The sequence below is a fragment of the Dendrobium catenatum genome, unplaced genomic scaffold, assembly GCF_001605985.2.
Source record: "Dendrobium catenatum unplaced genomic scaffold, ASM160598v2 fragScaff_scaffold_273, whole genome shotgun sequence".
In the NCBI taxonomy this organism is placed as follows: domain Eukaryota; kingdom Viridiplantae; phylum Streptophyta; class Magnoliopsida; order Asparagales; family Orchidaceae; genus Dendrobium; species Dendrobium catenatum.
Genome location: NW_021318735.1, coordinates 2244281 through 2270431, shown reverse-complemented (window position 1 = coordinate 2270431; position 26151 = coordinate 2244281). Strand labels below are relative to the sequence as shown.

General features: G+C 34.5%; 3 protein-coding genes across 5 annotated transcripts in view; 2 read left to right on the top strand and 1 right to left on the bottom strand.

The window, feature by feature from the left end:
• Window positions 1-1710: 1710 nt before the first annotated feature.
• LOC110106845 (pentatricopeptide repeat-containing protein At3g46790, chloroplastic) lies at window positions 1711-5187 on the top strand. Its single transcript, XM_020836900.2, has 2 exons — window positions 1711-2351; window positions 3684-5187. Exons 1-2 carry the CDS (start codon window positions 1726-1728, stop codon window positions 4879-4881), a joined length of 1824 nt encoding a protein of 607 aa, XP_020692559.1. The 5' UTR covers window positions 1711-1725; the 3' UTR covers window positions 4882-5187.
• Window positions 5188-7984: 2797 nt separating this feature from the next.
• Window positions 7985-8566, top strand: LOC110106853 (protein FAR1-RELATED SEQUENCE 5-like). Its single transcript, XM_020836909.1, has one exon. The coding sequence runs from the start codon at window positions 7985-7987 to the stop codon at window positions 8564-8566; it is 582 nt and encodes a 193-aa protein (XP_020692568.1).
• Window positions 8567-12685: 4119 nt separating this feature from the next.
• The window catches only part of LOC110106614 (rhomboid-like protein 15), a 43026-nt gene continuing 29560 nt past the window's right edge, over window positions 12686-26151 (bottom strand). For 2 of the 3 annotated variants that reach the window (XM_020836565.2, XM_028693425.1), the window contains 5 exons: window positions 18563-18741; window positions 14977-15028; window positions 14841-14897; window positions 13157-13231; window positions 12686-13039 (listed from right to left, as the gene is read on the bottom strand). In XM_020836565.2, the coding sequence (XP_020692224.1) occupies window positions 13034-13039; window positions 13157-13231; window positions 14841-14897; window positions 14977-15028; window positions 18563-18741 (369 nt within the window). In that variant the 3' untranslated portion in view covers window positions 12686-13033. The remainder of the gene's footprint in view (window positions 13040-13156; window positions 13232-14840; window positions 14898-14976; window positions 15029-18562; window positions 18742-26151) is intronic. The other variant, XR_003700220.1, reaches the window with a different exon arrangement.

Below are 26151 nucleotides of genomic sequence, written 5' to 3'. Positions count from 1 at the left end.
TTAAAGGTCTACGACCATTTTGTCCTTCGGGATAGTGTGATCGCACCCTTTGCATTCGAACCACACGAGCGGAACCCTTTCGGAGACCCACAGTAATCCCAACAGTGTTATTATTGTCTGCCGGCTTAGGATTTTAAGGATCTAGAGTAGGTGGAATGTCAGGTTGAATGTATGGTTCTTGATTAGAATGTTGAGTTAATATGATGATAGAAGGCAAGTCTTTTAGTAATGGGAGAATGCCTTTAGAATTCTGTGAAGGGGGTCTTGGCCTACGAGTGGAGCTTCTCCCTTTATGAAGCTTAAAGGTGGGTTGAGGTTCAGGGTTCGGGTTTGAGGGGCAAGAGGAGGTGAGATGATTTAGGGATTTGCATATGGAGCAAAGGATCGAGCGCCATTCATATTGAATTTTAATATTAAAAATCTTACCTTCAACAGAGATAGGAATGATTTTAGGGTAAGAAGCGAAAGAGTCTACATGCACACATACTCTAGCATATGTGAGTCTGGATTTAGAGGCAATAAGAGCATCTACTGCAAAAGGGTGCCCAATTTTTTTTGCAATTTTTGATATTCCAATTGATGTCCAACAATATAGAGGTAAATCATGGATCTTAAATTATATTTGCACAAAGGTAAATTCTTCTTTCTTTGGACTGAAGTGGGTAGACCACTTTTGTAATATAAATGGTTTGCAAAGAACAAACCAAGCTCCTCTAAATCAAACCATTTCATAGTTCTCAGAGTACGAGAACTTGAACAAAAAGAATCGGTCACATGGAGAAATGAGTTTTAGAGTACCTTTGAGTTTTCATATTTTCTGTACTGCATTAAGTAAAGACTCGTAGAAATCTCTTTTCCCAAGAGAGTAGCCAACGAGAGCAAGATTCCACTCCTCAACAGCATCTGCTATGTCTTCAGAGGAAAACTTGATAATTTCATCAAGGTTCAGTAGTGGAGAAATAGGGAGCGCACAGATATTAGATGTGTCCGTAAGGATGCAATCCCAAGGTAAGGGATTTGACGGTCCAGTTGGTGGAGGAGAAATAGAGGAGTTAGGAAACGGAGGAAAGGAGGTGGAGTAGAGGGAGGATCCCTCCAGCAGCTACAGAGCGAGGCCTCAAAGAGGGGAAATTATTGGGTTCAGACACCGAAAGACATTTGGAGCTCAATGAAAATGCGCCACATCACCCCTTACTCAGCACTGAGCTCTGTATAAGCATGATACTCCACAGTACAGAGCAGTACTAAGCTTGATACTGCTTAGTACCGAGCTTCGTACTGCTCGGTATTGTGGAGTACTGAACTCGGTACTTCACAGTACTGAGTTCAGTATTACTCGGTACTTTGAAGTACCGAATCGTAACATGTGTCCGATGTCCGAACCCAATAATCTCTCCTGGAAGAGGCAGGAAGGAGAAAGGAAGGGAAAAATAAATAAATCCTAGCAAAACTTCTCACTAACAAGCCCCTACGCAAGTCCTGCCTAAGTGGAATCAATTCATAGTTTTTTCACTTATTTAAATTTTTTTTCTTGCGGTACATACAAAGACATAATTTTAATATTTCACTATGTTGGGTGAATATTTATTTTATAGTTATATTAAATTATGATGTTATATGCTTAAATCTCTCTAAATTTTTAGTCAGATAAACTTATTTATAGCAAAATTATAAATTTTAAACATTTTTATTGCAAAGTTATGTCACAGCTTCAAAAAAAATAAAATGAACGGAATCCGGGCACAAAATTTTCCCAAAATCCCATCTTTCTCCATTCCACTGCCAAAACCCCACCAATCTCCCTCCAAATCCATCGGCGAAACCCTAACGAGCCTTCTGTCCCAGCTCGATCAATGCTCCTCCTCACCGTCATCTCTTCCCCAGTTCCACGCCAAAGTCTTCAAATCCCGCTTCTCCAACAACCCTTTCCTCCTCACTCGCCTAGCTCATACCTACCTCTTCTTCAAAAACCTCGCTTTTGCCAATAAAATTCTCTTCAATTTCCCCAAAAAAGCTCCGCTTTTCCTATGGAACGAAACGATCAAAGCGTTTTCGAGGAATGGGCTATTCCGGGAATCCATAGATTTATACTGTTTGATGTTTTCGCGTGGTGTTCGACCAAATGAGTTCACATTCACGTTTGTTCTTCCGGCTTGTGCTGGGTTGAGGAGCATTGATGAAGGCCGCAGAGTCCATGAAGAAATTGAAAGGATGGGGATGGAGTCTAATTTGTTTGTGGCGACGGCGATCATTGATATGTATGGCAAATGCCGGCATATTGGATCTGCAAGGGAGGTGTTTGGTAGAATGCCGCAGAGAGGTACTGCGGCTTTTAATTCAATGATTGCTGGGTGAGATAAATTTAACTGCGTGTAGTGATCGAAGTTTATTTCTTTTAGATTTTGTTTATGTATTAGCGTCATTTAATTATATCGAAGCAAGGATAGTTCTGTTTTTTAAGTTTACTTCCTGGGTGGTGGAAGTTCCTTGTCTTACCGTAAAAATAATGCTCCTTTATTTAAGTTTATTTTTTCCTGTTTCAGACAATACATCTTTTAATTTACTTATTTATCTTTGTATTCCAATTCTGAGTAATCTTGATATTCAAGGCTACTGTATAGAACGAAAATTATCTCTAATGCCATAGATGAATCAGCTATTCTGTATGTGTGTTCTTCATGACTGCTATAAACTTTGTGGTTGGGATTCTTGTTCTTCTTTTTTCATACAAATTAAGTTATGATATGACATCGAAAAAGGAGCATTGACAGTTGAAGCTTTAGAAAAATATATATTTTTTACTTTGTGGGCACATTAAACGGAGGCCTTCCAATGACCCGATTAGGAAAGTTGAAGTATTAGATTTGACTTATGCTAAGAAAGATAAAGGTAGACCTAAAAAGATTTGGTTAGAAAGTATTAGAAATGATCTTTCTTTATTAAATTTAAATGAGAATTTGACTTTTAATATGACACAATTGCGAAAAAGGATTCATGTAGCCGACCCCATGTAGTGGGACAAAGGCTTGATGTTGTTGTTGGTTGTATGCAAAGACAAATGTGAGTTAATGATGATCTAGATGTCTTTAACGTTACAGGCACTTGCGCATTTAGATGGTTTGTATAAATTGTATGGATGCCATATAAGCAATGTTATCCATTGGTTACTGGCACATGAGCTAGAAGCACAACTCTTATTTTTTCGGAGTTTTCAGACCCAGCCCTTTTAATATGCTAGCTTGTTATCTGTGTAACTTTAGGTGCACGAATTTGTAAGCATCAGTATTACATTGCAAAATACACACTATTGCTTAGTTTCACTCCATGGAAATTGACCTCTTCACTCCATGCTTGTGGTCAGATTAAGGTTCTTTATGATTGTGAAACACTTTTCCTTTTAGCCTTTTAGAATTGATGGTGATCTTTTGAATACATGATTTTTATTTTTATAAGTGAATAATATTTCCTGAATTCTTTGACGCTACAACATGTGATGATCTTCTTTGAATGACTCCAGAAAATGATTTTGTTGATGAGATAGTGAATATTTTAAATCTGTCATTGTTGGTTTTTTTTTTTCTTTTTTTTTTTCCCGGTATACATAGCTTTTTGATTTTTTTTAGTTAATGGATGTCCTTTTTAGTCTGTTTCATTTGCTGTTTCTGGCTTCTTTATCATTGCAGGTATGTCTTATGTGGTAAATATAAGGAAGCTTTGATCACCTTTGAGCAAATGCAAAAATCAGATGTAAAATATGATGCAGTAACTATGGTAAGTGTCCTCCAAGCTTGTTCCTCTGTAGGAGCCTTGCAACGCGGAAGATGGATACACGAAAATTTGATTAAAAAATGTTTGGAGATAAATGTTCATTTAGGTGCTGCTCTTATAAATATGTATGCGCGATCTGGCAGCATACAAGAATCAAGAATAGTCTTCAATGGAATGCACAAGAGAGATCTCATCTGTTGGACTGCAATCATCTGTGGTTATGGAATGCATGGGCTTGCAAAAGATGCAGAGATGCTATTTAACCAGATGGTGGAATCTGGTATTGAGCCAGATTGTATCACTTTTGTGGGAATTCTATCTGGTTTCAGCCACAAAGGAATGGTTAATGAGGGCCAGAAATACTTCAAGAAGATGACTGAAGAGTATTGTATTGTGCCTACATTAGAGCATTGCAGTTGTATGGTTGATTTGCTTGGCAGGGCAGGAAGACTGGAAGAGGCTGAGAGGTTCATTAAGAAGATGCACATCAAACCAGATGCTGGTATCTGGGGTGGATTGTTGAATGCATGCAAGATCTACAGCAATGTTGGCATGGCTGAGAGGCTTGTGGAAGAAATCTTGAAGCTTGATCCCAGCAATGCAGGTTGGTATGTTCTCATGTCCAACATCTACGCAGCTGCGAAGCACTGGAATGGTGTTGCGAAGATGCGGCGCCTGATGCGGGAGAGGAAGGTTTCAAAGCTTCCAGGGTGGAGCTCAATAGAGATAGCAGGGGGAATACATTATTTCGCCGCATTCGATAAATGTCATCCGAAGATAGAGCAGATCTGTAAATTCTTGAAGGATTTTGAGGAGAGGATGCGAGCAGAGGGTTATGTTGTAGAAACCGATTGCGTGTTGGTGAACTTGAATGATCAGGAAAAAGAAGAGATGCTTTGTGGGCATAGTGAAAGATTAGCTATTGGTTTTGGAATTCTGAGCAGCAAGGAAGGGGAGGTGTTGAGGGTGATGAAGAACTTGAGGGTGTGTGTGGATTGTCATACAGCAACTAAGTTCATATCAAAGATTGCTAAGAGGAAGATCATAGTCCGAGACACAAAAAGGTTCCACCATTTTGAAGATGGGGTGTGCTCTTGTGGAGATTATTGGTAATACTTATATCAATTTTTTCATTTGTGGTATTTAATGCCTATTCTTTCTCCATAAAGATGGCATAGAGATCAAAGAATAAACAAAAATCTTTGACAGCCTCATTGTCTATGTAAAGGGTCTAAAGATACAAGGATTTTCATGTCTCGAGCTTGTAGGCAAAATTTTCCTTGAATCTGGGAGATGGGCCTCAACAAACAGTTCTCGAGAGATCAAATTGTGAATGTTGATACCAATTGTGAGCTGTTTTTCTTTTCTTTCCCTTCAAAAACCCTTATATATTGTAAAATGTGTTGTAAATTTTATCAAGCTGAGCCTATTGTCCACTGCGTTTGATACGTTATCAAAAACTTATCTTGATCGGGCACGAATCTCGATGCAAAATCAAGTTGGAAACTTCCGAAATTAAAATTGGGACCATCTGAACTCTGATTTCAACGAACTTACAGTCAAACTGAACGTCCCAAGAATATGAACCCAATAACACCAAATCCAACCCAATTCGAGCCCAAATGGGTCAAAATCAAGTGTTAGAAGTGCTGTTGGAACGTTCGAACCTCAATTTGGATTACCAAACGATTTCCAAACATAACATGCTTATAGTCGAATCGAGCGGCTCGACGAGACGAATCCAACGAGCCCAAGATCACCAAATTTCGACATCACTAGGACATTCAAATGTCTATCAAATGGTTCTTGATCAAGGGATTCAACATCGGCCATCCATCAAACCACCCCCCATTTACTCTTGATCTCTCATCTATTTACGGGTCATGCCATTCCAGAAATCTATAAATAGACCCCTCTTTTCTCTTGAAAAGGGACCCCAAGCTAAAGTATTCAAAGAGAGAGATCAGAGATCGCTCTTGCCTCCTTGCTCCTCGTCGACCATCGCCTGAGTTCCGTCAGACCACCGCCTGATGTCATTATTCCACCGGACCACCACTTGAGGCTCTCACTTTCGTCGGACCACCACTTGAGGCCCTCACCCTCGCCTGACCACCACTTAAGGCTCTCACTTTCGTTGAACCACCACTTGAGGCCCTCACCCTCGTCGGACCATCACTTGAGGCCCTCACCTTCGCCTGACCACCACTTGAGGCCCTCACACTTCGTCAGACTACCACTTGAGGCCCTCACCTTCGTCAGACTACCACTTGAGGCCCTCACCCTCGTCGGACCACCACCTCAGGGCTTGAACTCTGTCGGACCACCACCTGAGGGCTTGAACTCTGCCAGACCACCACCTGAGGGCCTGAGCTCCGCTGGACCACCACCTAAGGGTCTGAACTCCGCCGGATCACCACCTAAGGCCCGGAATTCTGCCAGACCATCAACTAACGTCATAGTTCTGCCAAGTCACTGTCGGACTAGTAATTGACGTCCTAACTTCCAAGTGATGCCAGCTTTGACACATACGGTTGACATTTATAATCTGATTGCCCTCAAGGACGAGTCAGCCCACTGTATTCAACTCAAATTCTAGTTAATTTTTTTCAACTGGGCTAGGCCTCGTGGATTTTCCCCTTTCCAGGGTTTTCAATGTAAAAGTTTTTGTGTTCTTTATGTGTGAACTGGGTATCCATGCAACGCTAAGACGTAGAATTAAAACTCTATTGTCGCGTATATTATAGCCCGCAACAGTGTTAATCATCTTAAAAACTGTTCAAACATGTCATCCAGATTTAGTGAGGTCATTGAAACTTGGAAGAAAATAACATTCCTTTAATTATGGGTATTATAAATTTGAGAATTTTTATTTATTTCAAATTTATGATTCTAAGGTTTGTTTAAACACCTATAGTTTTGAAGATTTAGGATTCGTTTGGAATAACTTTTGGATATTATTTTTTTATTATTTCAAAGAAATTTTTATTTTAAAAAGTTACTATAAAAAATAATAAGAAAATTATCCCAAGTGAAATCTTAGTTGCTAGAAATACAAATCCAGAGCCTTAATAATGGAACTTTTATTGGGCCAGGTTACCTGACGCTGCTCTACGTTCAGAATTTTTTATTGGGTCAGGTTACCTAACGCTGCTCTACGTTCGGTATAGCCTAATCAAGCGCCACGTAGTAGCCTGATAACCTGGAATGACCCAATAGCAACCCATATTCTTTTGCACGTTTTTAAAAATATTTCGGATATGCCCGTCTCGTTGTATATGAATTGGGCGCGAAAAGTAAAAAAAATACGCGGCTTTTACCACATGTATAATAAGCTTGTGGGTATTAAACCTAAGATGTTATACAGTATTTAGGGTTCATATACCGCAGGAAAAGAAATTATGAAGTGTTCGAGGAGATGGAAGGTACAAATGTAGTTTTGGCTTTAGAAGACTTCAAAGATTTCGAGGAAACTCCGACGTTGAATGTTGATGAAGTGTTTTCTGATTTAATACAATTAAATCCTTATCTATAATGTTTATTTTTTTTAATTTTTTTTGCTACTTCATGTCACTCGATAAAGTTTGACATGACTCGGTACTGATCGGTACTAGACAGTGTTGCTCGGTATGAACTATTTGCACAAAATACTTATGAAGTAGTACCGAGCAAATACAACTTATACCGAGCAAATATAAGATATTACTTCTCATTCAACCTGGTCGGTATAAGCTCGGTACTGATTTGTATAGCTCGGTATAAAATCCTAATACAGTTGTACCGAGCAAATACTACTTATTACCTCCTAGTACCGATCATTCAACCTGCTCGATATTAGCTTGCTACTGATTTGTATAGCTCGGTATAAACTCCTAGTACATTAGTACCGAGCAAATACTACTTATTACCTCATAGTACCGATCATTCAACCTGCTTGGTATTTGCTCAGTATCGATATGTAGATATAATGCTAAACTGGATGTTTGAATCTTTTTTCACAGGGTGTTTATAACTCTGAAAAGAAATCATATGAAAAATACTGTCATTACGCGCATTCACATGGATTTAGTGTTCGAAAAGATCATCACCATTTCTGGCTAAATTCAAGGAAAATCAAATCAAAGGATTTTTTGTGTTCCAAAGTAGGATTCAAGAATGAGACTAGCTGGGTACAAAGGTTAAATATCAAAAATCATGTACAAGAACAGGATGTCCAGCCATGGTTAGATTTTCAGTGAGTCAAGATGGGATTTGGGCGATGAATAAAGCTATAGAGAGTCACAATCACAAACTGATTAGGCCGGATGAGAAACATTTGCTCAGGCCATCTAGGAGCATTAGTGATGAGAATGCATCTGTTCTGAAATCTATGTCAGAAGTATGGATAAGAACTATTGATGCATTTACATACCTATTTGATGAAGTTGGAGGTGTTGGTAATCTATGGTTCACCAAGCGGGATGCATACAACTACATCCAAAAAGAAAGAAGAGCCAAGATTGAGACTAGAGACACTAATTCACTAATCAAGTTATTTAAAGAATGGACAATTGATGACAACATGTTTGTCTGGGTTGTGCAAACTGATGAAGACGATTGTTTGTTAAATTTCTTCTGGGTTGATGGTCTTGGTAGAATTGATTATGACTGTTTTGGGGACGTGGTTATTTTTGATACAAGTTATCGTTTAAATAAATATAACTTAGTCTATGCCCCTATTGTCGAAGTGAATAATCACTGGCAAAATATTCTATTAAGTATGACATTCTTATCTGATGAGACTATTGATTCTTTTACTTGACTGTTTAGAACATTTCTAAGAATTATGGATAACAAACATCTCATTACTATTTTTACTGATCAAGACCAAGCCATGGCTAGTACAATAGAGATTGCATTGCCTAATACACGACATCGATTGTGCCAATGACATATGTACAAGAAGGCTCCTTCAAAAGTATGGTTCTTTAATAGTAACAACAGAGTAAAATTTTTATTTTTTTATTGTTTCAAGTTGTGTGATTCTGTTGAGGAATTTGAGAGAAAGTGGACTGAATCGATCTCAGAAGGAAACCTCCAAAGCCATCAATGGTTGAATGATCTCAACAAAATCAGGGAGAAGTGGTCAACTGCATTCAACAAAGATTGTTTTAACATTGGCATTTTATCAACCCAACGTAGTGAGTCCACCAATCATGTATGTCATGGTTATTCCAAGCCAACAAGTACTATCAATGAGTGTTTCCTAGGTTTGGAAAATGTGATGAGGACTTGACGTCGGAATGAACAAGATGAAGAATTCAGATGTAGTCAAACAGATATAGAACCTTACATGAAAAGTAGCTCAATATCGAAGCAAGCTGCAAAATTTTATTCAAGAAAGTTGTATTCATTTTTTAAAGAGGAGTTCTTATATGGACTTGGTGGACTATGCATTGAACATTCCTCATCGGATTTATCAAGATTTTTTGTAAAGAACATAGACAACTCCACTGATTTATACAAATGGATTGTCACTTTTAATTCCTTAGAATGTACCATTCAATGCAGCTGTGCAATGTTCGAAATGATGAGTATATTATGTTCTCATTGCATGAGAGTTATGAGACAGCTAGATATTGTTAATATTTACGTTAAATATTTACTCCCAAGATGGTCAGCCTGTGCTCGAAAAGATTTATATTCTGGAGGGAAGATCCCATGTATCGGTATCAATGCTGGCCAACCTAATGAAGGGTCCAGCAACTTGATGTTCAGAAATTATATCTGTCGATTTGCATATAAAATTAGCACAGAAGCACAAGGTAATGATGAGACTGAAATGTGTGTGAAAGATGTCATGAGTGCATTGGCTGCAAAAGTGCATTCCATCAAGACTGACAGAAAGAACAAATAAATTTCTAGAGCAGGTAATAAAATTATTAAAGATCCTAAGAAGTGCCAGCCAAAGGGCGTATCAAATGCAAGATTGAAGGATCACTGGGAGAAAAGAAAGACCAAAAAAGTTAAACCCACAGAGAGGAATCCTCCAACAAGCATACACTTTACAGTTGGAGAATTAGGCAGTCAATTGTCTTTCATGTAATTTGGGAAAGGTGAGGGGAATTTTGAGATATTTTTATTATGAATTTGAATTCCTGATTGTATATGCGAATTTCATAATTTTGATATCTTTGTAGTACTGATATAAATTTGTATTGCTCAATTTTAGTCTATGTTTAGTCGGCATTGCTCGGTACTCGTCCACAGAAGTCGGTAATGCTAGGTATTCCCTTTAGACTGAACTGCACCGATATAGTACCGAGCATATTTCACCTAATACCGAGCAGTACTGATCTGTTTTCATATTGCTTGGTATTAGTCTATGAATAGTCGGTATTGCTCGGTATTAGTCCTTTTTAGTACTCGGAACTTGTCCATAGAAGTCGGTATTGCTCGGTATTCGGTGTGTACTAAACTGCACTGATATAGTACCGAACATATTTCACCTAATACCGAGCAGTACCGATCTGTTTTCATATTGCTCGGTATTAGTCTATGAATAGTCGGTATTGCTCGGTATTAGTCATTTTTAGTAGTCGGTACTTGTCCACAGAAGTCGGTATTGTTCGGTATTCGGTGAGTACTGAACTGCACTGATATAGTACCGAGCATATTTCACCTAATACCGAGCAGTACCGATCTGTTTTCATATTGCTAGGTATTAGTCTATGATTAGTCCGTATTAGTCTTTTTTAGTACTCGGTACTCGTCAATAATTAGTCGGTATTGCTTGGATTTTTCGGTACAATAAACAAATTATTAAAACACATTAAAAACACAATAAATATACAAAATAATTTCACAATTTATTCCGTAATCTATTGAATGATGGTACATAAAAGGGCATCTGCTAATTCAGCCCTGAATAATGGCATAATATATTGTCAGTTTTTATAACGATACCATTGAACAGGTTCTTGCTGTATCACAACTTCCATATATTTACAAACAAACATGTCGCAATCAACGTTGTTATCTTGTGTTGGCACGTTTTTAAATGTCTTAATAGGCCATTTAAAAACATGCCAACAAGATATTTAAAAATGAAGATATAACTAAATGGCTTATCAAGACATTTAAATACATGCAGATTTTTTATAATTGAATCCATTATTATTTGGGGTCATTTGAGGTTACTTTTAATTTTATTTTATTTTATTTATATTTCATTGTTTTTACATTAATATATACAATTTCTTAAAAACATGATGATTGCTTGGACTGAGGTGGTAATGGTTGGCAATAGCAGTGAAGGGTTTGTGAGTTGTGACGGGTCTGGTAGTTATAGTTATTTTTAAAATATTTAAATTTTTTTAAGTATTTTAAAAAAATAATTTGATTTATTTTCAAATGAAAAGTAAAATAAACTTTAAAATAAATTAAACAAAAAATTAAAATAAAAAATAAAAAATAAAAAATAAAAAATAAAAGTAATCTCAAATTATACCCCTTAACTACAACAGAAATAATTTTATAAAAGCTGAAGAGAACTTTTTTTTTTTGAAGAGAATAACACATCCTCCTTTGAAGAGTATATATACTACTAATTACCAGACTGGTATTTGATTGTAATGGTGAATAGTTGATGAAATAATCTCCCCAAACAGTTGGGTGAAAATCTGCAGATTGGCGAGAAGTTGTCAGAGGTACAGGAAGAGCCTCCATTAAAGTCACTCTACTTAGAAAGGAAGATATGCTTAGAGAAGCTAATTTTTATGGCTAAATGTGTTGATGGTGAATATAAAATTAAAAAAAAACTCAAAATATATAAATATTACTTTTTTTTTCATATATATATATATATATGAGAAGCTTTAGTCATACCAAGTCTTTTATAGTAATTGAGCAGAACAAGTTCTTAAGGGAAAAATATTGGGTTAGAGAAAGCTGATTAAAATAATTATTAAAATTAAAGATGAATACAATAAATAATTTATTAATCATATATTACATTCTTCTAAAATTAAATCTTAATAATTTTTAAGTTAAACTTCATCAATTTTTATTCGATATATGCAATTTAATTTTTCGCCGACCAAGCCATCCAAGAAGATCATGCAATTCAAGGCTATGACACTTCTTAAATAATGTTCCCAACCCTAAGGGGCTCCATATGTAAATAGAATCACTTTTGTCTATTTGACATTTTTTTAGGCCTTAATTTGACAACTATGGATTAAAATAAATGCTGATATGGTTGATTTGGTGATGAAGAGAGCAATGAAAAATAGCTTAATTAAAAACCTTGAAGAAAAGAATTGTAAAAATCATAAATTTTATGATTTTAACATTCATTATTTATGCTACAATACTCAGTTTTCCCTAAGAAAAGCCCTCATTATCAAGAAGTTTATGCTGGTAGCATTGACTTAGGCTTCATTTGGGGCAGCTTTTAAACTATTTTTAAAATGATTTTATAGTAAAAAAATTTCAAATTAAAGAATGTTTTTACTAAAAAACTGTTTTAAAAAACAAAAAGAAAATCTTCCTATTGTTTTCTAAGACCTCATTTGGGATGGCTTTCTTTCTGCTTCTTAAAGCTACTTTTTAGTATAAAAATTAAAATTTTTGTACTAAAAAATCACTTTAAAAATCAATAAAAAAAAAACCATCTCAAACAAAGCCCAAAACTACTTTCAAATACATAAATTTTTTAATAAAAGAATTTTATACTAAAAAGCTATTTTAATGTCCCAAAGGAAACCTTAACCTATTCTTCCGATTTGCTAAACTTGCAATTGTAAATACTGTATATAATTTGTTCATTAACGTTTAACCAAAGTCCAATAGAATCAAGATTAATTAATTCAAACTGACCACACAACGGTCTACTCTTCTTCAAAAAATTATTTTATTTTAAGGTCCATCAACCGTCACATTTTATTTTATTTTATTTTTTGTTCTTCTTTGTTCAGTATTTATAAGTAAATTACTTAGTTACAAAGTTTTAATTGTCATAAAATGATCATAATCTGGTATGCAATGTAATCCGTATCGTATCAAAGGTTTAAATGATTCACATAGTTCTTCTCATCTCCATGTCCATAAACAGCATTAAAAGTCATAGATTTTATCACCTGGTTAGTATAGGCAGTTCTTCAATGTCTTCAGCTTTGTTTCTACAATTTACCTGCCCAGTGGCATCTCCATTGAATGCAAAATAAGCTCCGAGTCAAGCAAAGAAAACAATGGCGTCAGGAAACCTCTACAGTTTCAGGAAGCTTATTTATCCCTGCATTCATGACGAGAAGCAAAAATATTATCAGTTATGCAAACAAAGAAAGTTAACTAATAAAAAATACGAATTAAAAATAAAATAAAATAAAATAAAAAAGAGGAAGGTAAATGCCTGCTGACTCATGAGGATTTCAATAGCAATATTAGTATCTCCATCAGCAGCTGCAAGGGCAACTTCTGCAAGGGTCTGTCCCAAAAGTTAAGGACACGCATTAGACTGGAAAGTTCTAAGATCTCACACTGAAACACACAAGTTCACAGAAAACAATACAAATAATAACCCAAAGCAAGTAGGTGGTAGTTCCAAGCAGGATGGAAGATAAGCGAAAACTGATAGAATAATTAGAAGAGAGACTGTTCTATGGAAGAAGGTGATTTGTGAAACCAAATAAAGAGGAATACTGTTCTAACCTATTAATTATGCAGAAATTTAAATTGAAATAAGATGGCATGGGATGAACGACGTTTTTACACCATCTTAGGGTCCAATTACAGTGGCTGAAGATGTTTGCAGAACATTAGAGAAGTAGGGAAAATATATTTTTTAAAATCATTTAGGAGTATCATACGAAACGAGCATATACGTGAAAAGATTGGAGTAGCTCCAATGGAAGATAAGATAAGAGAAAATTGTCTTAGATGGTTTGATCAAAATAAAAAGACAGCCTTCTGATAACCTAGTTAGGAGAGTAGATGTATTAGATTTGGCTTAGTTAAGAAAGGTAGAGATAAACCTAAAAAGATATTGATAGAAAAGATTAGAAATGACCTTTCTTTATTAAATTTAAATGAGAATTTGACTCTTAACAGGACACAATGGAGAAAAAGATTCATATAGCCGACCCCATGTAGTGGGATAAAGGCTTGTTGTTGTTGCTGTTGTATGGTATTATAATTTTTTTTTCTTTTAAAAAAAATGGATAGTAATTTTCTTATGGATAACATATTGGCATACTGATCATAAAAAGCTAATTCTTATCATAAGAATGTTTTAAAAATAGGCAAAAAGAAATGAAAAAATTATCCCACACAGAATTTTAGTAAATCAGCTCTAAGGATATAGTTTTAATTTTGCTTAAACCGTGTTATTTGGTGGAAAATTGGGCAAAAGTTGGCAGCATAAATAAACTTTCACCAAAAAAACAAAGAAAGATTTTGGACTAAAAAGCAACTGCTGACTTTAAAGAAAAATAATGCCAGCCCTTTATTCACCTTGATTATCATTAATTAAAGGTAAGCAGAGAATAAGACTATTAGAGAATAAGACTATTAGACCGCTTCATAATTTTCTTAACAAGCTAAATATCCAACAAACTAATGAGCTAATGTACTATGGGAAATTCTATTCTCCACAAATATATCTTAAACTTAAAATAGAAATTTCGAGATAATTGATTCTAAAGCTGCTGTAAATCTGGGCGTGCTACATAAATTATAGATATAAGATACAAGAGAGCATTTTAAATTTGGTTTTATTTGAAAGAGTAGCAATGCTTATGCAATATTTCTTCAAAAATTCGGCCAAGGTCTTCATTTATCCATGAAGAATGAAAACCACATCAATTCCTATTTGCTACTTTTTTTAACAATGCAAGAAATTGTAATAACTAAAGGACTAACTAAAAACGCCAATTAAATACTCTCAACTAAAAATATCAGCACAATAGCAATGAAAGTTGAGATGCAGATAATTGGAATAGGCCTAAATTATGTTGATGAGTGTTAAGGTAAGTAGGATCAATGACCAATTATAAAAAAAAAGTAATGCAGTGCACATAAAGTTTTCTGAACAATACCTTCTCAAATCCCATTCCCACTAGTTTCTTCAGCTTTTCTTCAAAGCTATCTAAACTCTGCTTCAAATATAAGAGAAAGGATCATTCGGTTCTAAGAAATGCATAAGAAGATTAAATAATAGGCATGAAATTTTACCTGATTATGTGAGGCTAGTTCAGTGGCTCGTTCTGACAGAACATTAAGATGCCTAAAGTAATAGGAAAACATATAATTAAACAAGCATTCAAACTATGGAACCTTAATCAAATTTAATACTAAGGCGTCCAAATATTATGTTAAATGACTAGTATAAGGAAAATCTATCATATAGAATAATCAAGTACCAGATCAGCTAAAAAACCCAGACAATATATTTCGATTTATCTGATAAGAAAAGCAACAGCCCAATATTACTTGTATCATTTTCTAATTTCTTTGGCAGATAGTAGATGGCTTTTTTGGTGCGTATAATATTGTGATTTGTGAACCCATATTTAGAAGAATCGAATGTCACTACTTCACTGGAACGTCTAGACAGAAGTCGACATGACATATAAGTGAGATAGTTCATATTGTGCATAATTTGTGCAAGGGGAGTTAACTGATCCCTTGATTTTGATTAACTAGCAGTTACATCCACTACTTCGATAATTTAATTAGCAGATCCCCTAAGCTAATAAAATTATCTCAAAAAGGTCATTAAATGAAGTACCTCTACTAAACTTTCATAAAAACTTAAGGAGCCAAATAATGAAATTTTAATAGTTGTAATCTCATTTTTACTTGATACAAACTCGAAGTACCCAAATGTAATTTACTCTGCAAAAAATACAAAAATCAAACAAACAGAAGATGCATGATGTTATGGAACTGATGAAAATGTGGGAGTTTTTGAGCTAGATGAAACCTTAATAGAGATAGAGGAAGCATTTGTTTAGGAGAGAGACATGGAGAGAAGGGGGACAGAGGTGGCACCTGGCCAAGATTGAGAGACCCTGGAAGAGAGAGTAAGTGAACTGAAAGAGAAAAGCCTAAAACGGCAACCTTGCTTCAATTTCATTCTAATATCATACCGTTGAAAAGCTTTACATGTAACACCTATTTATAGAGTGGGCTTCAAACTAATAAGAATAGAAACAAATAAAGGCATCAAGAGGTAGCATAAAAATAAGAAGCATTCATGAAAGGAGTCACTCTCAAATAAAAAAGTCTTCCTAACCTTTTCTTACAATAATAAAACAAACAGTTCCAGCTTCTTCTAATGATTATCTTCTACATCAATCCCCCCTTTCATAAATAGTTGAATGGGTGCATGCCTTGAGTGCAATCTAGAGGACAAGGAAGAGGCTGACATTCATTTTAAAGAACAAAAACAGCAATAGGTGATCCAACAAGTTTTGGGGGATCTGGAAACTTTAAATTCATACTTAGGCAAGATTCATGCAAGAGTATCCCATCAACAACAAGAGAAACAGCCCATGGTATCATGGAGATGACAAGCGTGTCAGCACAAATTGTAGTGGAGCAAGCAACAGCTTAGAGAACGAGGGAACATCGTATATCTCCATCTCAGGATGTAGTGGAACAAAGTCAACAAAATAGCATTGCTCCAGAGTAGACCCAATCTCAGGCATCAGACTAGGTTGAAGCTCGAGTACTAGATCAAGCTCATGCTCTCAGATCATCATCCTCAACATTGGCACATGAAGCCAGCAAGCTTGGTAAAGTTAATGAGGTAAGTGAAGCTTTTAAGATTGAATAAAAGCCATCAGTAAGGTGGAGTTTGGGAGACTAACAATGTTAGCGGTGAGAATAGGGAGTGTCTCGTTTATGCAACATGACAATCAAGTTTGTAAATCAAACATTAAATAAGTCATCCTTATTTAAAGTATGGTGATCAAGTGTACAAGACTAGGATGCATGAGAATATCTGAGAGAAGATCCATCAATATAATAATAGCATACGATTGATTAAGGGAAGCATGAAGGGATCATTTATAATAGTGATGTTGTTTAATAAATAATGAATATTATTCATCCATATCTTGGATTAGAAGATAGTGATAATAGGTATCATGATAGACACATGAATATTATGAGCTAAGATACATGTTATAGATATATTGCACATAATCATAATCAATATAAATATTATATTTTGACGTAATAATACTGTGGGCAAGGGTCAGTATGATTAGGTATGGCTGAATTTAGGATGATAAGTTAGTATTATGGAAAGATATGGGGGAATATTTTGTGGTTATTTAGGAAAATAATTATTTGGTTTTTCAGGAGGGGTTTTCGGTATTACATTGATGGGGAAGAAGGAAAGGTCATTTTGAGGAGACGATTAAGGAAGAGTAGAACGTGTGGCTTGGAGGAAATGACGAGAAGAGTTAAGCTATGCTTGAATGCATGAACAAAACAAGGTGAACTGAAAGAGCTATTTTTAGGTTTTGAGAATATGGTGGTAGGAAATATTTTGGTTAGCCTGACAGAAAGATTTTGTGTTGTTTTGATAAGCTGTGGTTAGCTCTATATAGAGAGGTTTACTAAATAAAATTGATGTGGGAATATTTAGAGAGTATTCTTTAGAAGGAAATCTAAGTATTATTTACTAGCAGAATGAAAAGGAACAAGCAGATAAAACTTGGGGGGTGTTTGGTAATCAGATATATTAGTTTGCATTTTATCTTGGTGAGTTTAGTTTGTTTGGTTCATTACATCAAATAATTCAGCTGTTTTGATATCATTGTAACAAAATTAGCTGCAATATAGATGCAGTCAATGGCATCAGTAGACTTCAGCTATTTAAATGCCACTTAAACCTAAGATTGCTGTACATAGGCCAAGTCATTTTGATGGCTAAAGAAATGAAAACAGAAAGAGATCAGATAGAATCACTTTTAATCATTATAGACAGCAATGCAATCTTTCCAGAGAAGTAGAACCAATAAAGCAACAAATGATGGATTGCAACCAGATATCAACACAATCTAGATAATACAATAAAAGCAATGAACAAACAGTAGATTAAGGCAAGAACTTCATAAGCCAACAGAATGGGCATGTGATATATTAACAGCTTAAGATTTCAATAAATGAAGATATAGGCAAAAACCTGAAATCATGTTGTAAAATCATGATTTGAAATAAATTTAACTGAACTGATTTTCGATTCCAGTAGGCTAATTTTAGTGGTTGTAGTTTTTTTATAGAGTTTAAGAATGATAAAAATACCCAAAATTCGAACCTAGCTCATTTTTTTAGTCAAACTGAAATGGACTAGAACCAAGTTCAATTCAAGTTCCGAACCAGAAACTCTAAATCTACTTCCAATTAATTTTGTGTCTAGAATAGCTCGCTTGAGATTCAATTCGTCGAAAAAAGTATGCATTGTATATATATTTGATATAAAATAAACATTAAGTAATAGTTGGTTCATTTGGTCGTTATCTTGGAGTTAATACAAGACGTCATAAGTTCAATCCCTACCTCAAACCCTACCTCAAACGTCATATCTTCTTTTAATTTTGAGTCAACGCAACATCGATTTCAACCAATGTGAAATCGAGCTATTTTAAGTTTGAGCAAAACTCGATCAAACTCAACTCATTATCAGCCTTAGTTCAGCTTGACAGCTGACATAGTGGTTGCACAATGCACATAAGGAAATAAGGAAATCAAATATGCTTAAATAACCACACAATTATAGAGTTGAACCATTTGAAAGAACCACAACCTTCCATCTGATGGCTGTATTCCTGTTCCAATTGCTGATGTTTCCAAGTGGTTATATGTCTCAGAATTTTCCAGAAGTCCAGCTTGCAAGCTTAAGTCAGAATCAACTCCAGATGTTGGCTGGTTTCTTGTGGCACCAAGTGTCCTAGCCCTCCCAGGAAATCTAGAGTCTTGAGCTGGCTGCCAAGCATTAGATTGAAGCATTTATATGCCCGACCTCCGGGAGAAAAATTGAATCAAGTTGAACAAATAAAAAAGAAGATCGTGAAGTAATCTAATCTGAAGGAAAATGATAACAGTGAAGATGAGGAAATTTAAATAAAGCAACTCGGGCAATGTTTTTGATTGATTCTTTCCAACTTTAATATGCACTGTACAATCAGCAGTGATCCATACCCGCACCAAAAATATCAGTCTGGAGCATCAGATAACATTGCCAACAAGAAGAAATATATTTCCTACTACACCTACCTAACTAGATATATATATATATACTTTTCATGCTCATTTTACTACACTATGCATCTGAGGAATCAGATAATGATCCAAATAATGAAATTTGCAGTCTCTGTTGATACCCGAAGGATTTAATAAAGTTCTTACATTATTTGTCCCAAGTGGAAGCAACCCCATTATAGCCAGTAATGAACAACCCATTTTGCACAACCTTTGTCCATAGTTGCATTGGTTTAGCCCCTTTTCTTTTCGATTTCTTTAACACACTAATTTTCTCAAACCATCTTATTGGCACATTTTCTACTCTTTTGTATATATGTTCAAGCCAATTATGTCTATTTTTTATTATAATATCTTAGTAGATGCTACACCCATCATCCTATATAATCATTTATCAATCTATCATTCTTAATTTTTTCATACATACATTAGTCATAACATTCTCATTTTTTACTATGTACAACTTGGCTCCCAGTGACTTCTTTACTAGCCATTAAAGGAATGATCCAATCAAGAGATGATTCAAACATGGATCAAGGTCAACTACCAATTTTTTATTTTTTTGAAAGTTATCATTTTAGCATTTAGTCATGCTTTACATCCACACACACACACACACATACACATCAATCATGAGTTATCTTTTTTATGCCAATCTTTTTTTATTCACATCTTGCTCAATTCAAGTTTGATCCTAGACGATCTTGTCTCATTGAATTTGACTTGAGCTCAAGCAAATAAAAAGAATTATTTGATTTCCAGTTGATATTGTAGTCCAATTTATAGGCTTATTGCACAATCTTAAGACCTTGTTAACATAATCATCCTATAAAATTTGTAGTTAGGTCTCAATAATATTCTCTTATTATATAATACTCCTGAGGCACATCCTTATTTTAACCACTAAAACTTAACTCTAACAGTTATATCATTACTCTTCTATATAATAGATCCAAGTATTTAAAACTACCAACATTAAGTATCACATATTTCATAGTAATAATGTTACATAATATTTTTTAACATCACCCTGAGTTTTTATCACATACACAATCTTTGTTCAACTAATCATAAGCCCTTTATTTTTTTAATTACTTCTCTATTATTCTAAAATTGTACTTATTTCACAGAACAACATATAAATTAGAACTATATCACCTATGGAAAGCATACACGAAGCTATTTGCTTTGAATATCCTTTACAAATATCTCTATAAATAATACAAAATAATGATCATATCATGTCATGTCAATATTATCATATCTATTCATCATTATTGGGAGCTCTTTTGCCATTCAACATATACTTTTAATATTAGTCAATAATCTAAAAATATCTTGAAGTAGGATAGGTGGCGTTTTAAATGGTCATGGTTCTTGAAACTTGAGAGTGATAATATTTAGATGAAATATGATGATTTCTAGGGTGATTGTGGACTACAAGAAGTGATGGTTAAAAGGGAATTCACCTGTGATCATGAGATAACTTATGGAGGGGCATTATTATTTTTAGGTTTTGTAAGCTATGGGTGGAGATGCTCATGCTTATGGAAAGTGGAGGAAAAGAGTTACGAGTTAGAATATAGAAGTAAAATATAGAGGGTTGTGGAGGTGGAGGGATGATGGAATTGATGATGAAGTGTAGCCAAATCTCAAGCCAACATGATTGTGAAAACAACAAAGAAATCATGAATGAACATCCATTACCTTGTGGAAGGTACCATCCATAACTTCAAAGTGAAAGAAGGATTTTGATACATATAAAAATAAGATACATAATTATAATGTCTTACCAAAGAAATCATATAATGAAATCATGGAAGCCACCAAGTTTTCAAAGAAGCCGTTCACCAGAAAAAGCAGAGGCTTAAGTTCGGAACAAAAACAGCAAAAGGTCTATTTCTTTTTTCTTTTCTTTTTTTTAATTTACAAGAGGGGCATTCACAATTTGAAATAAAACTTAGAATATTCAAAATAAAATTAAAATATTTAAAATTCAAATTGACAATTAGAGGACAGGAACTAGTTTTGCATGTGAAGGGCTGCTTACATAGAGGTAACTCTTCATTTGAATTATCATTTGGAAAAAAGGATAGACTGCTTGTTTGTTCTTGGACTTTAAATTACCTGGGGATGTCGATATGGAAAACCCCTCTTGGCTTGCAGGACACATATAGGTCTGATTTTACATGAAATTCAGCAACATGACTGGATGCCTAAATGATGTTGATCAACTACTCTCATGTTCAACCAACTTCTAAAAACTAATTTAACTTTCTTTCAAAATTTAAATTTTGAATTTCAAAATTTAAAATCAAATTTAAATACAAAAATTTTAAAAATTTCTTTGAATTTGAACTTTGTGTTCTACATAACATTTCTTTAGTAAATTCAATATATCTTTGATACACACATTTTTTCCTTAAAATAGGCATGTGATCACATATCTTCTCATTTCAATAAAATAAAAAATTATAAGATCTTTTCTCTATTCGCTGTACCTTTTTGTTAATTGCCCTATAAATAACCTTAATAGTAGATCTTCTCAGCAAAAAATCCAAGTGATTCTCCAAAACAATGTAATTTTTCTAAGCGCATATTTTATTACTCCGTGTTACACTTCATGACAATCTTGAACATCTACTTTCTTCCTAAGACTAAGTGCCAAAATATTTCTTCATTAATAATTTGCAATCATTTTAACCTTTAAAATTCTAATCAGTTCGGTTAATCAAACAACTACAATATTATCTTTAACTCTCCAGATCTCAATAGATATCTCATTTGGAGTAATGCAATCACTCATAACCCTCAAATCGATATATATTTCTTTTGAATATAAATCTTTACTTTTACGCATTCAATCCTACGCAGCTGAATATCTATATACATTTTATTTGAGCTCTCATTTAATAATTTATCATAGCAACATTCCAACATTTTTTTATGTCCTCATCTTGCACTAAGATCTTATTATCTTTACTACTAATACACTAACTTGATCAAAAAATTTAAATCTCTTGTTTCATGCCTGAGTTATTTTTTTATATTTCCTTCTCCTTTTTTAGTGCTTATAGCATATCATATAAACATTAGAAGTTGTAGCTATGGCTCAGCTTACCACCCTCTTTACAAGATGTGGACCTCCGAAAAGGTATTCACTAAGCGGGGGAACAGAGTGCATAGGGGTATACGACCGCACTATCCCGAGGGACGAGATGAACACGGGCCTCCGCGCTCTTCGCAAGCGATCCAATGGAAGAGCAGATTAGATCGCACATATGACTAACCATTGAGGATAGCGGCTCTCGCCAGCGCACCCCGATTGGTAGTAACACGGCCTGATTGTAAAAATGAATTTCCCCCACCCGATACATCAGCTCGAGTGAGGTTTATTTCATAGTGAGACTCGATTTCCCGCGGGCGCAAGTCCCTACGATTAATTACATCTCAAGCTTGGGGCCCGAGAATACTCTCGATTAAGGATTCAACATTATCCTTTCAAAATGGAATTGACACATAAGGGGATAGACTAGGAAATCTTACGCAGAGGGAAAGAAATGATCCAAAGTGGCTTAATCAACACACACGGCCCATAATAGCATCCGGAGGGACTAAGGTATTGGGAGAAAACTGGAGAAAAGAAAATCAAACACTCAAAGCATACGGGAGAGCAAGAAGGATGGATGTGGCGTCATCCCTGTGATGCGGATAGGTATGATTTATAGTCCCTAAGAAATAGCGAACTTACCCACCAATGAGGCGTACTACAAGATACCAAATATAGAAGCCTTGAACCCTAGATTTAAGGTGGGTTTAGTGTTCTACATAACACTAACACATGTGTCCTAACTAATGCTCCTGGGTTTATATCTTGCATGAAAAGGAAAGCCAGCTAACCACCTAAGTGCATAAAATTCATGTTGTTCAGTCTTTATGAAAGATGGGTAGGAGGCTAAGTTTTGGAAGTAAGACCGACATCTAGGGAGTTTCCTAATTGGCCTTAGACTTATGTAGGGTGAATACTTCTAGAACTAATACAATTAAATTTTGATTCAGTTGATTTCTAATGCGATGTATCCTGATTAAAAGGTCCAAATCAGATATGCATAGAATTTTTAAAAAGGCTTATAAAAAATAATTTTTAAAAAATACTAGAAATCCTCAAATCCGCCACCTCTCCTCATAGGCCAGATTATCCGGACTCCTCATAGGCCACATATTATCCGAACTCTACCCACAGACAGGGAAGTGTTTCATAAAAGGAGATGAAAAAATGCAATAATATGCATGCGACCCCGGACGATTCCGGCTATTCCCCGCATCTTTAGGTTTCTATATTATTTAATCCTAAAATATTAAATTTTAGTTATGAGTAGAAAAGGTTTTAGTCCTTAAAGAGCCAAAAAATTAGGCCACACACATGCAAGAAAGAAACATAAAAAAAACATGCAATTTCTACTGCGCAAACAATATGAACACATCAATATAAATAAAACCAAGTCAAAAAAAGTCAAAAGTCCGTGGCAAGTGCCACATATAGTACAACTCAGACTCTGCAGGTCAGGCCCCACCGACAACAACCTGGATTCTAATCTTACTGAATGATGCAAGTCTTAAAAGTAAGGCATTTCATCTTCAAGTCTTTGTCTTCTAGTCTTCGGGTCATTCTCCTTCAGATCATCTTCCTCCGGACCGTCTCCTTCGGGCTTCGTATTGTTTGTCCTCCGGGAGGGTACTCAAATGAATAAGAAATTTTCTATGAATAACCTTTATTTTTCTCTTTGGGCACCTAGCGTTTGAAATGTCATACTTTTAAAGACTTTCACAACTCAATGCATTTTTACAAATTACATTACATTTGTAAAAGAGAAAATCAAGACTTTCCTACATAGTTATCCTAATGAAAATAATCTTAAGTAATTATAATATCTCAAGCAGTTTATATTATGCGGAAAAAATAAATACACTTGGCCACGCACTTATTTGTTTTTGGGGGCTAAGCAGTCTGAAGCACCTATAGCAAGCATTTATGATTATTAATTAATTAATTTAACCCCCTTTATTTTAACGCTGCATGAGCATAGCCACCTGCATAAGATTGAGTTAGTATAAATCGTTCATAACCTAAGGGTAGATCTAACACACAATCAACCACATAACAAGTATAGTGCAGTACAGTAATAAAATAAACACTCGAAGCAATTCAATACAAACAGCACACGTGCCACTTACAAGAGCGCCACAGAAGCAGAAAACACATAAAAGAGGCAAATCACTGACCTAACTTAGAGCAAGAAGTGGTGCCATAGTAAACAATTCTACGTGTGTGTAGAAGGCTGTATAGTTTTGAGTGGATCATATATTGGGTAGTTAGTTCGAGTTGTTTGGTGTTCAAGTTTATTGCAGGTCAAAAGGGAAAGTTTAATTAGAGTTTAAGTATTAGTTTATTGAGATCCATTTTAGTTAAGTAAGTTGGTTGATCAGCTTTAATGTTAGGGGTAGTATTCTTTAAAGTTTAAGTTGCATTAGCGAGTTTTAGAAGGTCCGGGGTCCACCTACCCGCTAGGTTAGATGGGTCAACAAAGTATTTTTTAGAAATAAGTTAAGTTTAAGGGTTCTAACATTTTAACTAAATATTAGACCTTACAATGAATAATAAACTAGTGGTTTGCTGGATTTAGAATTTTCTACACAAAGTTATGAATTTTAGAAGTTTCGAGCCCTAGTTAATGAACTAAGGTTGACCAGAAAGCTGACTTTTTTATTTAAGTTGAATTATAGAAACCTAATATTTTTAATAAATACCAGACCTTGATTGGAGTTGAATGCCTTTTAGTTTGCCAAATTTGAATTTTTTTATAATTAGTTATGAATTTTCAAAGTTTGGGCAATTTAATAAATTATTAAAATTATTTAATTAAAGGGTCCTCTAAGGGTTTTGATCCAAATTAGCTCCAGACTGCTTGGAATCCCCCCCCCTAAGGTCAGAGATGACCTAAAGAGATGTTTCCAAATATTTGGGGAAAATTTAGAATTTTTAATAATTTTTAATTATTTAATTTAATCAAAAGAGTAGTTTTTAGTTAAAATTAGATTAAGGTTCAGATTGAAGTCCAATAAAGGAGTTTTTAATCTTTTGATATTAAGGGTTGAATTCTGAAGAGTTTGATATATTATGGGTAATTTTTGGATTTAATTTGAATTTATTATAATTTTCTGAAGTTATTGGGGCTTAATCAAGGGGAGAATTAGGGTTTGTTAATTAAGGGGTTTAAACGCTCCTAAAAAAATTCCTTGAAGATTATATAAGGTTTAGGATATCACTAAGTTTAAGTGTTAGAAGTTTCATAGCAATCAAGGATATATCCTAGCCCCTAAATTTTTTTTAAGTTCGCTAGACGGGTCTTTAATTATTATCCTTAGGGTGTCATTACATTAAGTGGGTTTGAATCAAGTTTTGGATTAACCCTTGGGGTAACATATAGGAAAATGCATAAGCAATCATAACACATCATGTCCTTAGATCTAGAAGAGCCGAAACTAAGTGCTCGTGCGTCCTACACATGCAAAAGATGACAAAATAAGAACTAAGCACGCTTGATGATGCGATTAGTGAATGATTGGAGCCCAATCATCCACTAATATATCCCCCATGAATGATATTTACATGTTCAATATATGTTTAAAATTCCACGAAGTGGACCTCCCAAAATTTAGAAAATTTAAGATATATGTAATTTAAAAATAGTTTTAAAATACACATAAATATATAAATTTTAAAAAATATTGTAATTAAAAATAAATCCATTTGTAAAAATAAATAAGTATAGGGGAGATCCACTGGTGACCTAGGTGAGATTTTAAAAAAGGTTTCAAAATAATTAGCATATTATTTACTTAAATATTATTTAAATAATCAACTAATTAAATAATACTGAATAAGCCAGAAAAATAAATTTTGGCTATCTGAAAATAATTTTAAATGAAAATAAATATTTTTCTAAAAAATACAAGGTATTATACGTAATTATCATTTTTAAAATGAATTTATAGTGAATTTTTTTAAGTTTAAAATAATTAAAGACTATTTAAAATAATTTCAAATTATAAGTAATTTAAAATTGATTATTA

Coding starts and splice junctions, on each gene's coding strand:
- LOC110106845 (XM_020836900.2), top strand. CDS start 1,726: ATGAACGGAATCCGGGCACAAAATTTTCCCAAAATCCCATCTTTCTCC. Junction 2,352..3,683: donor TTTAATTCAATGATTGCTGG/GTGAGATAAATT, acceptor TTATCATTGCAG/GTATGTCTTATGTGGTAAAT.
- LOC110106853 (XM_020836909.1), top strand. CDS start 7,985: ATGGTTAGATTTTCAGTGAGTCAAGATGGGATTTGGGCGATGAATAAA.